Source organism: Trachemys scripta, chromosome 7 (assembly GCF_013100865.1).
Source record: "Trachemys scripta elegans isolate TJP31775 chromosome 7, CAS_Tse_1.0, whole genome shotgun sequence".
Classification (NCBI taxonomy): domain Eukaryota; kingdom Metazoa; phylum Chordata; order Testudines; family Emydidae; genus Trachemys; species Trachemys scripta.
The window spans coordinates 14,308,584-14,321,796 of NC_048304.1; the positions used below are offsets into that span (position 1 = coordinate 14,308,584).

At 40.1% G+C, this 13,213-nt stretch overlaps 1 protein-coding gene across 3 annotated transcripts; it reads left to right on the forward strand.

The window, feature by feature from the left end:
* On the forward strand, window positions 1-12,565 carry TRNT1 (tRNA nucleotidyl transferase 1). 3 transcript variants are annotated; one of them, XM_034776801.1, is made up of 8 exons: window positions 1-21; window positions 293-452; window positions 5,407-5,600; window positions 6,404-6,542; window positions 7,101-7,227; window positions 8,429-8,622; window positions 8,811-9,064; window positions 10,823-12,565. In XM_034776801.1, exons 2-8 carry the CDS (start codon window positions 293-295, stop codon window positions 11,069-11,071), a joined length of 1,317 nt encoding a protein of 438 aa, XP_034632692.1. In that variant the 5' UTR covers window positions 1-21; the 3' UTR covers window positions 11,072-12,565. The 3 variants fall into 3 exon arrangements, with proteins under 3 accessions (XP_034632692.1, XP_034632693.1, XP_034632695.1); XM_034776802.1 differs by having other exon boundaries at window positions 7-17; XM_034776804.1 differs by lacking the exon at window positions 1-21 and having other exon boundaries at window positions 45-452; window positions 10,828-10,971.
* The last annotated feature ends 648 nt before the right edge of the window (window positions 12,566-13,213 follow it).

The following is a 13,213-nucleotide window of genomic DNA, read 5'->3' on the forward strand; positions in this document are numbered from 1 at the left end:
CCGGGACCACAGCATGCGTAGGCAAGGGTTTAATGCCTGTTCCTAGTTTCCCATTTGTAAAACAAAGGTGGTGATGCTCCCTTATTTCACAGGGGCTGCACTGAGCAGACATTCATTGAAGTTCTGGAGGTGCGCCGGTGCTGTGGTAATTGAAGGGGGCATATTCATGGCAAGATCAGTAGTTTGCCCGTTCCCACCTTTGTGGAGAAGCTGCAGAGAAGGGGAGCTTGGCTTTCTGTCCTCAGCTGCGGGTTCCGTCCCAACTTAAACTGGGTCCATTCCTTCTCTTTAGATGTGGTGTCTGCTGTTCCTGCAGCGCTGCCGGGGAGGTCTCCACCTCTTCCCCCGCACCCAGAGAGGGGTCCAGATCCAGGGACGGCACTTGGTCACCATGAAGCTGGAGTCTCCGGAATTCCAGTCTCTCTTCACCCCAGGGCTGAAGAGTGTGGCAGGTGAGAGACCCTTATACTTCCATCCTCAGAGGTGACTTCTGGTCAAGCAAACGCCTGGTAGTGGAGTTCAGAAAAGTGACCAGATCATTGTAGATCACTAGCTCAGAGCACTGTTAGCACTGGTTGGAATTTGGAGGGGTCCAGGCTGCCACTCAATTGATGAAGCTAATACAGAGGGAAGCTTACTACAACCTTGTGTTGGTATAGCGTGCATTGATTAATGGTTAGAGAAATATTTATTGAAACAAATTTGAGTGTGGCTACAAGTGCATTTCTCACCAATGAATGGATATCTCCATCAGAGAGATCTCTAATATACACATAGCCTTTATCTGTACACATGTAGGAGGGGCTAGGTATTGGTGCAGGTACTGCATGCTGGAACATGCATGCTTTTGTATAACTGTAAAATTCAGTGCTTCCTGCAAACGTGACTTTGTGTAAATGGTTCCATATTCATCATCGACTCTTACTCCATCACTTATGAACTCAGAAAATGAAAGGTGGAACCGTACCATCCAATGTGCAGATATTGTTCTCTGGATCAAGTTGTCTTGCAGAAGCACAAGAGCGTGAGTACCAACCTCAGGGCACACTGTCAAGAAGCTGGGCACAAGCCCCAAATTGATTGGGAGCTCTCTAAGATTTTACCAACCAGTATCAAGACATGAGAAGTAATTCTTCCACTCTATTCAACACTGATAAAGCCTTAACTGGAGTATTGCGTCCAGTTCTGGGCACCACACTTGGAGGTTGGGAAAAAGAGTCAGGGGTGAAAGTGAGCTGGTACGGGTCGGTACTCCGTACCGGTAAGAACCTGCACCGGCCCATACCCAGCCCACATTAAAGCGCTGCTGTGGCAGTGCTTTAGTGTCCCTGCCCCTTTTACCTCCCCTGTCGGCAGCCCTGCTGGTAGGGTCTGTACCGGCAGGGCCGCCGACGGGGGGGGGGCGGGCGGGCAGCGCTTTAAGGACGGTCCTTTGCTGCGACGGCGCTTTAAGGATCCTCAAAGCGCTGTCGCAGCAAAGGACCGTCTTTAAAGCGCTTTAACGTCGCTGCCCCTTCCCCCCGTCCTTTGCCGCGGCAGCGCTTTAACGTTCCTGCACGCCCCCCCTACCCCGGCAGACCCCCCTGGTCAGCGGGGGGCGCAGCAACATTAAAACGCTGCCTCAGCAAAGGGCCCTGCAGCGCTTTACTGTCCCTGCCCCATTGCTCTCCCCTCCCTCCCGCAGCCTCTGACAGGCGGAGAGACCAAAGGGAGCAGTTGCCCTGGGGCCGGCGATTAAAAAGGGCCCGGGGCTCCGGACACTGTTGCCGTTAGTGCAGCAGCGGCATCCGGAGCCTCGGGCCCTTTAAATCAACACAGGAGCCCCAGACAGCACGGGCCAGGCGGCCTGAAAGGGCTGGTTGGGGGATGTTGACCCCCCAGCCCCGCCCCTTCTGCCTGAGGCCCCACCCCTTCCAGGGGCCGGAGGGGCCCGCCCCCCTCCCCACCCAGCCTGTACCAGTAAGTGGCCTAACCTACTTTCACCCCTGAAAGGAGTGGATATATTGGGGAGAGTCCAGAAGAGAGCAACTAAAATGATTAAAGGTCTAGAAAACATGACCTGTAAGGTAGAAAAACTTGGGTTTGTTTAGTCTGGAGAAGAGAAGACTGAGGGGGGTCGTACCAGTCTTCAAGTGCGTAAAAGGTTGTTATAAAGAGGAGAGTGATAAATGGGCTTAAATTGTAATAAGGGAGATTTAGTTAGACATTAGGAAAAACTTGCTAATTGTCAAGGTAGTTGAGTACTGGAACAAATTATCTAGGGAGGTTGCGGGATCTCCGTCATGGGAGATTTTTAAGAGCAAGTTAGACATACACCTGTCAGGAATGATCTAGATAACACTTAGTCCTGCCTCAGTGCAGGGGACTGGACTAGATGATCTCTTGAGCTCCCTTCCAGTCCTACATTTCTAGGATTCATATTTCAGATATGCCCAGCTTGCAAATGTCATCAGCACAAACCCTGGGTGTTTTCAAAGTCAAGCTGAATTCTTTTATTTTTCTCACTGCTATCTGCCAGATTGCACCTTGGCAACCCCTCTGTCTTCAGATTATAGGTAACACCTGTACAAAGTTACCTAAGGCTAATAGTGTCACTGAGTGCAAAATCTGAAGTTTATGGGGCCGAAGATACATTTGGCTTGCAGAACCTCTATTACTGGTGTTGATTTATGAAATGGAGAGAAGTAGGGGTCCAGGGTGAGTTTGTGGGTGATGGCATTTAGAAAACAAATCTTTTCACTTTCAAACTGAGCAAATTTAAAATGTAGATCAGTGAGACAATGTATATGGAGTCCCACTGTGACATTTTTAGAGATTCATTTCCTGAGGGTAGAATTGCATTCTAAACTCAACAGAGAGTCTTAAACGTGCCACAGGACCAACAGAAGTATTGGAGCATAAGCTTTCTAAACTCAGTGATCCTGTTATCTTAGCTCTGCAAATATATTAAAGATTTGATGGTACCATATATTGAATTTGGATTTGCTCTAGTGTCTTAGACAAAATTTCATTGACTTTGTGTGCCATTTGTTTGCTGTCCCTTCCAAAAGTTGGGGTGTTTTGTGTAATGTGTGAAGTGTTTGGGATCTTTCAGGATAGTACTATGTAAGTTTAAAATATTATTAAATGACTTTGGAAATTAAATGAATAAATACATGAAAGTGGCTTCATATATCATTTTATTTTAACTTCTTAAGGGGACACTTTCAAGAAAAAAAAAACATTTTAATATGGCTGATACTAAAATGCCTTACATTGTTGAAACTGAAAGCTTTAAACAGCTGTTTTTTCCCCATGTATGTTGTTTCCTTGTTTGCATTTCATTCAGCTAGGACAGTATAATTGGCACATTGGTCAAAGCCATTTCAGTCAGTTTTCAGTCTGTTTGACTTTTTGGGTCTCATGTGCGGGTATTATTAAGGATTTCAACACTATAAGGCAATATTTATCCGCAAAACTCTTTTAATTGAAATAATAAATGAAAACATTTTTATTCACAGTAGATTTATAAACAATGAAAAAATCAACAATTTTGTTCCTAAATTAGTATGTATTCTTGTTTCTTCTGTCTTAGTTTTACAATTAAGAGGTCTAAAAAACCACTGCCTCCCTTTAGCAAACTTGGACATTTTAACGCATTTTTATGTATAATATGTTCTTTGTGTGTTTCTCTTTTCTTAGTTGAAAACAAATCTCACTTCTTGAGTGTGACTTTTTCTTTTAAACTTGGGGTGGAACAACTGATTTTTTGGCAGCACTGAATAAATATGGTATTGCAGTTACACCTCTGACCTTGAATTGAGATATATCACATTTTGAGGTTACTGCATCAGTAAATCTGTCAAGAAGAAAACATCGGAGATTAGGAAAACTGCACTGTAATAATATTTACATAAATTATAATGTCATTTGCCGGAGTGTGGTAGTAATGTACTGACCATGCCTCTCAACTTTAAAGGGTGTCTTTTGGAACTTTATTTAAAATAATATTTTAAATTCTAGTAAAATTAACGTATTGCCTGAAAGAAAATAAATATTTGGTTTCTAACTCATGAATCTTGCAGATGCACTGAAGTAAAAGTATTGCAAGGCTTGCAGGAACCACTTTTCTAAATTAATTGAGGAAGGTTGCCTCTTTTTGGTAAAATATTAAGACTACAGGGAGATGTGTACTTTGCCATATATTCTTTTTTTACCAATTTCAAATATGCCAATCATTTGTATAGATTCCAAAGAAGACAGTGCACCTCATAATTTATGTCAAGAAATTGCTGAAGGCAGCAGACTAACTTTTTTAGTTCTTCAAGGTCATAGAGGCATTTCTTCATATTCTGGGTCCACAGTGACAACAGAAGTCAGTACTGAACTATTACCAGCAGTAATCTTTAAACCAGTGATACTAGACTGAATCTCGCAAGTCAGAAATGTCTCTTTAATGTGTCTCCTGCAGTTCTCATTTTGCTGTGAGTATAGTGTGTGTGTTTTTATATATATATATATATATTTATATATATTTATTTATTTATATTTATATATATATATATACACACACACACATATTGTATACATAAAATTTTCAATTAGCAATAATCGCGCTTCGGATTAACCTCATTGGCTACGAATGAAACAATGAATTCATACTATTGTGGCTCTTTTAGGTAATGTTGATGGCTAATTTGGCTTCTGAACCGCTGAGATCTGAGTATCACTGCTTTAAACTGTTTATCACATGTTTTAATTTCACATAAACCCAATGGTAGATGTGTGCATGTTTGGGCACTTGCACAGTTAATCTTGTTTAGGTTCTCTTGTGGTGTTATTCAAACTTTACAGCAAGTATAACCTTATGCAAATTACAGTAACTTAAATACACCTCTACCCCGATATAACACGAATTTAGATATAACGCGGTAAAGCAGTGCTCTGGGGGAGGGGGGGCGGGGCTGCGCACTCCGGCGGATCAAAGCAAGTTCGATATAATGCGGTTTCACCTCTAACATGGTAAGATTTTTTTGGCTCCCCAGGACAGCGTTATATGTGGGTAGAGGTGTATTTATTTGCTGAATGCACAAGGCCTATATTGTCTGTCTTTGTTTTTTATGCAAACAAGCCTTTGTTAACATAATGTACTGGGCTAGATTTTCAAATGTGTACATGCGATGTCATGACTGCAAACAGATTTGTGTCCATACATGGCCAGTTAGGTAATCAGCTGGCTTGGTTGTATGTGCACATGCCTAGTTTGTTTGTGTTTACCTGCAATCCTGGTATTTGTGCGTATTTAATATTTACCTCATCTTTGAAAATCTGCCCCAATATATGTGTGAGCCAAATCTACAGCTGGTTAAAGATGGATATTACATTTTTAAAAGAAAATATTCTTACCATGACTTTTTCCCCTCCCAGAGTTATTTGAAAAGGAAAAGTATGAATTAAGAATAGCTGGAGGTGCTGTCAGAGATTTATTAAATGGAACGAAACCGCAAGATGTGGACTTTGCCACCATTGCTACGCCTACTCAGATGAAGGAAATGTTCCAGTCTGCTGGTGTTCGTATGATCAATAACAAAGGAGAAAAACATGGAACCATTACTGCCAGGGTAATCACAAACTAGGTTTATGAATCATGTAGGCTCTTAGTAGTTAGAAAAGATCTGTTAGATCAGAGGTGGGCAAACTATGGCCTGCGTGAGGCAGTCAGGGGGACAGGGAGAAGGAGTGGTTGGATGGAGCTGGGGTCCCGGGGTGGGGTCAGGAAGGAGGGGGGGGTTGGATGGGGTGGCGGGGGGCAGTCAGGAGCAGGAGTCCTGGAGGTGGGCAGTCAGGAATGAGAGGAGGGGTTGGATGGGGGGCAGTCAGGGGCAGGGGTCCCGCGGGGGCATCGGGGTCAGAAGCAGGAGGTGGGGGAGTGGATAGGGGGCAGGGGCCGGGCCTTGCCTGGCTATTTGGGGAGGCACAGCCTCCCTTAACCGGCCCTTCATACAATTTCCAAAAGCCGATGCAGCCCTCAGGCCAAAAAGTTTGCCCACCCTGTGTTAGATAGTCCATCACTATATAAAAGCAGGATATATTGTCCCCAATACAGGGCTTATCCAATAGTAAACTGATACTATGCTTGATCTTAGCCAAAGTACCATTGCAATTATTTCCTCCAAGATTTGTATAATTATTTTGCTTCTGTTTTCTGAACAAAAGTATAGCCCCCCAAGTAGCATGAGAAAATTAAAAATGAAACCTTACCTAACTTAAAGGCAATGAACGTATTCTGATTTTTCTGTTCATGGAATTCATTGTACATATGTTTAGAAGCTGGATATGCACAAAGAAACATGTAACTCTTGTACATTGATTCCTTTTCCCTATTGTGTTTGAAGATAAAACAACAATATTGTGTGAATTGCAGCTCCATGAACAGAATTTTGAAATTACCACACTTAGAATTGATGTAGTCACTGATGGACGACATGCAGAGGTGGAATTCACAACTGACTGGGAAAAAGATGCTGAAAGAAGAGATCTTACAATCAACTCTATGTTTTTAGGTAAGTTCTTCCAAAAATAAAATATAATTTCTGTCTTATTGTGAAGGCAGTGTTTTATCTAGGCTTTCAACAAAAGCCACAGTCTGCCTCCACTTATTCCTATAGCTAAACTTTGGGTTGCACAAACGGGGGAGATCTGACAGATCAGAGGCTTGGCTTTCATGTCTTTTGATGCGAACGTTTTCTTCATAGAATCATAGGACTGGAAGGGACCTCAAGAGGTCATCTAATCCAGTCCCGTGCACTCATGGCAGGGCTAAGTATTATCTAGACCATTCCTGACAGGCGTTTGTCTAACCTGCTCTTAAAAATCTCCAATGATGTAGATTCCACAACCTCCCTGGGCAATTTATTCCAGTGCTTAACCACCCTGATAGTTAGGAAGTTTTTCCTAATGTCCAACCTAAACCTCCCTTGCTGCAATTTAATCATCTACCCAGTAATACAGTATCTTGTTAAAACTAAGTGTATAATCTCTGCTGCTTTAAATTAACTAAACTATAGGCTGTTTTTACGTTTACTTAAGTACGCCTTTTAAAAACGCTTTTTCTGCGCTAGGTTTGGATGGCACGCTTTTTGATTATTTCAGAGGTTACGAAGACTTAAAAAACAAGAGAGTGAGATTTGTAGGACATGCAAGCCAGAGAATACGAGAGGATTATTTACGAATACTGAGATATTTCAGGTAATACTTTGCTTTTCTAAATAAAGAATAACATTTGTGAAGATTTTGTTTGAAAATAACTATAGAGTGTTATATTCCACAGCCAGTTGGATAAATAGAAACTTAGTGTGTCATGAAAAACACACAGGCCAAACTCATATAGTGCCTTGTCCTCAGTAAGATGCTGAAAATAAGGAATCAAATGTAATTTTGGTAATGATTTTCCCTCTGCAGTGATAAATAGGGTGATGGGTCTTTACACATTGGTTTCTGCAGCCTAATGTTCCAGTTATTAACAAAACATGTAGATGGAGAAACAAGACTGGGTTACCCTTAGAACTGTGGAGTTAACTGATAACGTGAAGCTCAATTTACTGGTTACTCTGACCCCTCAATGGATCTAATGTTACCATACCTAGAAATTTTCAGTGATCAATCAGCTTTTCTTTTGTGATTGCCTCTGATTTGGCAGCAGATGTCCAGAATTCACTACAGTGGCTTGGAAGGTTAGTGGGTGTGTAATATGCGTAATATAATTCCTCTGTTGAGGAATGGGGAGTGTTGCCATTTTTTACAAGGGAAGTTAGAGTAGAGCCAACGTAGCATTAACCTCTCAGGAATGGTTTATGAATGACACGTTATCTGAGAACATGCAGAGAGAAAAGGAAAGAGGTATTCTGAAGACACAAAAGTTGGATAATCATTACAAGTTTAGAAACTGGTTCATTGGGAGTAGGTCATAGCAGTCAGCGGCCACATTTTCAAAGGCATTTATATAGCCATCTAAAGATGCAGACAGGCACCTAGTGGAATTTTCAAAAGTGCCTAAACAGATTAGCTGCCTGACTCCTGTTAGGCACCTAATCTGTTTAGGTGCATTTGAAAAACCCACTAGACACCTAAATACCTTTGAAAATCTGTCCCTAAGAGACTTCAATTCTGTCCCAAGATCTGCCACCAACTTTCTGTAAGACCCTTTTCAACTGTACCTCAGTTTCGTCTGTAGAATGAAGTGATGATGCCTTTGAAAGTGTGATGTACTTTGACATCTGTGGATATATAAAGCACTATAGAAGTTCTAATTTTGTAAGATCAGTTCACTTTAATACTCCATGAATACTTTAAGATTGGGACAGTTAATATTGCCCTGAGGTAATTCTCTGAGAAGTAATAAACAGGAGAATTGTTAAATGTAATAAAATTTAGAATTCTTATTTTGTAGGTTTTATGGAAGAATAGCAGAAAAGCCTGGTGACCATGAACCTAATACTCTGGAAGCAATTAAGAAAAATGCCAAAGGTTTGGCTGGAATATCAGGAGAGAGGATTTGGGTGGAACTGAAAAAAATTCTTGTTGGAAACAACGTAAATCATTTGGTTCGACTTATGTATGAACTCGATGTTGCCCATTATATAGGTAAAGTACAATGATGGTTGCATAAGAAGTGTATAACACAAATAACTGCAGACCAGCATATTAAGATGGCAGTAGTCTCCATAGTCATTTGTGGTGTTGTGCAGTATTTGATTAGACCATTTTTTCTACTGATTTGCTAGTTCTTTTGTAACACTGTTTCATGATGCTTTTTGTGTGTCCCCCTTCAGGATTACCTGTTAATGGGAGTTTAGAGGAATTTGACAAAGTCAGTAAAAATGTTCAGAATCTGTTTCCAAAACCAATGACCGTTCTAACATCACTGTTCAAGGTGCAGGATGATGTCATAAAACTCGATTTGAGGCTGAAAATCTCAAAAGAAGAGAAAAACCTTGGCCTTTTTATAGTGAAGCATAGAAGAGACTTAATCAAAGCTATAGATAGTCCAGAACCACTTAAACCATATCAAGACTTCATTATAGATGTAAGTGAATTTCACATCACTGTCTATTTTATTTCTTATGTTAAACTCAAAGCTCTCACTTAAGACAGACAGGAAAAGAGGCAGCCTCATCCAATGCAGAGGACCCTGGACAGGGAATCAGGACTCTTGGGTTCTATTCCCAGCCATTTTACTGGCCTGCTTTGTGATTTTCGGTTAGTTACTTCACCTCTATAACCAAAGTTTTCCCACCTGTAATATAGGGATCATGATACTTTCCTTCCTTTCAAAAGTACTTTGAGATTTGTGGATGAAAAGTGCTATACAGAGTTAACTATAGTTTACTCCTGGGGGAATTCTGTGTCAAAAAATTAAAAATTCTGCACATGATATTTTAAAATTCTGCATATTTTTTTTGTCAAAATAACACCATTAGAATCACACCAGTTTCAATTATTTGGGTAATTTGTTTCAAAATATCTGTCAGCAAGTATGACAGTAATAATACAGGGGGGAAAAAAAAGATTCAGGAAATACTTTTTGACAAATAATTTGCCTAGTAAGGAATCTAATACAGAACTTTCAGTAATTCATTTAAACTACAATACAGAAACATATTTCTCATACCCCTCAGAAGCAGTACAACGGCTTGTGGGAGTCTGGGGCAACGGAGGGGCTGAGAGAGAGGGAAGGACCCTGGGAGTGAACCTGGAGGGTTGTTGGGTGTGGGTGGGGAGGTTTGGGGGTCAGGGGAGGAATTTAATTACTATAATAAATCTATCACTTGCTCATAAAACACCAAGTTTGATATTTTGAGGCCCCCTTCAGAGCTGCCATTCACATGGTCACCTGTATCACACTTTGATACCTAAAAAAGCCAAAATTTTCAAATTTGATGGTTTGTGTTAGGCTCCTAAAATCCATATGTATGCACCTTCTTAGAAGTAATATCATTTTTAGCAGTGCTGAGCTGCCCCAACTCCGTAAGGTAGCAGATTTTGCATGGGTCTATCGGTCTGACTTTAAGGCAGCTAGGTTTGAAATGTTGGACTTAAACATCTGAAACAAAAGTTTGAGTCAGTGCTGCACAATTCCTTACAAACATATCTGGGGAATGTTAGTTTGGCTGTGACTGTCCTTGCTGATCTCTAATGCTGCATTAACACAGAAGAAAAAAGGTTGATGGCCACGGCTACCACTACTATCTGGGTTTCCAGAAGGATCTGCCAAAAATCCCCAGGTTGCAAACCTAAGTAATAAGACAGGCTCACTGACTTGGGATGAAAAATATCACCTCCACTATTTCTTCTGACTTGTTCCACCTTCCCCAAAATACTAAAACCAACTTCTCATCTGGGTCAGTCTGGTAGCTACAGTGGCTCTCTTGCAAGTCCCAGTCTTGGTTAGATGTTGGGGAAAGCTAATCAACTGCACAGTTAAAATGGAGATGTTATAAAATGTACACAGACACACACACACACACCTACCTCAATATAACGCGGTAAAGCAGCGCTCCGGGGGGCGGTTGCACACTCCAGTGGATCAAAGCAAGTTCAATATAACGCGGTTTCACCTATAAGGCGGTAAGATTTTTTGGCTCCCGAGGACAGCGTTATATTGAGGTAGAAGTGTGTGTGTGTGTGTGTGTGTGTGTATATATATATATATTAACTTGCCCTTATAGGCTGCCAAGAGGGCGCCAGTTGTGGTGTCAGTTGGTGATGTTGTGTAGGAACTGATCTGAGACTAAGCTGTTTTCTGACACTTTAATAGTTGATGTGTGGTTTGGTTTTGTTTAAGTCTAGGGAACCTGATATGAACTCCAGGATCTGTGAGCTTCTAAAATACCAAGGAGAAGAGCATCTTCTAAAGGAAATGCAAGAGTGGTCTGTCCCTTCTTTTCCTATCAGTGGCCATGATTTAAGAAAAATGGGAATTTCTTCTGGAAAGGAAATTGGAACAGTGTTACAGCAGTTAAGGGATCAGTGGAAGAAGAGTGGTTACCAAATGGATAAAGAAGAACTCTTAACATGTGTAAAGAAGGTGTAAAATCTAAGAGTAGTGAGGTTTGATGATTATTTAGTAATGCACATAATTGTATTTATCTTGTTACAGGAAGAATCAAAATATATGTAAATATAATGCTACTACCAGCCAATATTGCATTTGAGTTCAAGACTTTTAGGCGCAGAATTGTTTATGTTCAAAATTCATACTGTGCTCTGAATGCAGGAGTTTAGCTGTGCAGTAACGTGCGGCTTTATTTCTGCCAATCTGACTGAAAACCCTACCTCTGTTTGTTCTGTTTAAATGGTAAATAATTAATACTTGGGTTTTTTTATCTCTTATGTTCCTAATGGCAAGTAGAGGTGACACAAGGATTTTTGATATCCTGATTTAGCCACAGACAAGGTGAATGACTTCTGTGCTCCAGTTAAAAAACCTCTTTAATGCATTATTTTTTGTAGTCAAAGCTGAGTATCAGATTGAAAGGTTCACTTCAACAGTTCCCAAACAAATGATATCCTATCATGTGAAACAGCCCTGTTTTCCTAAAGGTTTTGGTTTTTATCTTAATTCCAAAATCTATTTTAGATTAAATGGATGACTAGTCTAAATCACTATCATCAGTATCTACTTGGGTATAAGTACTTTTTATGTCTTGTGATTTTTTCAATCATTTGTTTCTCATTTTACAAGGATACAAAATTTTGGAGCCCCTCTGCCCTTTTTCCTAAAATCTATTTTAATTTTTGTACATGAAATGAGGAATATTAAAGTGTAACATGTAACCACTGAAAACTAAAACAGGTCCAGAGTAGCTAGTCCAGATTTCTCCTTCCAGTGTCAGGTAATCACATCCTGCCATAGTAAAAGAGAACCACCTCCTCTTCTCTTTACTGACTAGAAGTAATTCCCTTCTCACCTTTCCCTACAGCCCCAGCTCTCAAAGAGAGTAAAAGGGTTAGTGTGTGTTTTCTTGACATACCCTAGGCAAAGTGAACCTGAACTGGGTATACGCTTTGAAGTACTGACATTCCAGTGAAATATGGGCATGTAAAAAATGTCTAGCATTTGGGGGAATAAGGAATGTACTGTAAAAATATATTTACTACCATAATACCCCCACACCTCTCAAAAGAACTGACTTAGGGCCTAGTTCCTGCCACCCTTACTTAGGTTTAGTGTCATTCAATGAATACTTGAATTGAAATCAATGAGATTAGTTTACGAAAACAGACAATGACTCTAACATTAGATGGCAGTAAAATCAGAGCAGTTTTACAGCAGAACATGTATTTGTGTATTTTATGTGGCTAATTATTAATGGGGGGTGTTGGATTCCAGTTACTTACACACTCGACATGATGCATTGTTCTGTAGCAGTCTAGGGCCAATGATCGGAAACTGAGGAGAAAACACAAATCCTTGAGTACTGTATTTTCATATTAATAAGAGCATGGTTGTATTTTGTTAGTCTGTTGATGTGCTTATCACAGCATTCTATCTTTACAATTTGTTAAATAAAGTATTTTTGTTTAATTTTGCTGGGGAAAAACATGATACAATTTAGCACTGAAATAGGTCCTTCTCTCTAAGGAACTTAAAACAATTTACAGACTTGAATTAATCCTTAAAGCAGCCCTGTCAGGTAGCAACTTAGTGCAGCAGCTTTGAAATTTCTCTTCTCAAGATGAAACTCCGGGAGGGTTTGGCATCTTTGACTTTTCTATCCTTAAAGTGACACTCTCAGCAGATTGAGAAGCAAGTTGCTTTGAAAATAGTGTGATTAAATACAATCACTCTGTTTTAATTGCAACCTGCTTAGCACCTCAGATCAAATACCCCAATTAAAATTCTTATTAAATTTATGGTGCCTACCTCGGGTGCATTGAATGCTCAATTCTGTTTCACAGAATTTGGAAGAAATAAAATTAAAAGATGTGAAACTGTGAGAGATCAATTTTCATAGCTGTGAATGACTACATAACATTTTAAACAAACTATTAAATTCTATATTAAAAGCTGCTGGTAATAGCTCTATTTTCTAATTCAGTATGAAATTTAATTATATTCAATTCCACAATTAAGCAACAAAGCTGTTGTAGATATCATTGTCAAATTTACTTTAAGTAGTGTATTCCATAAGTGGCTTAATTAAGTTATATTCATAATTTGTATTAATTTGTA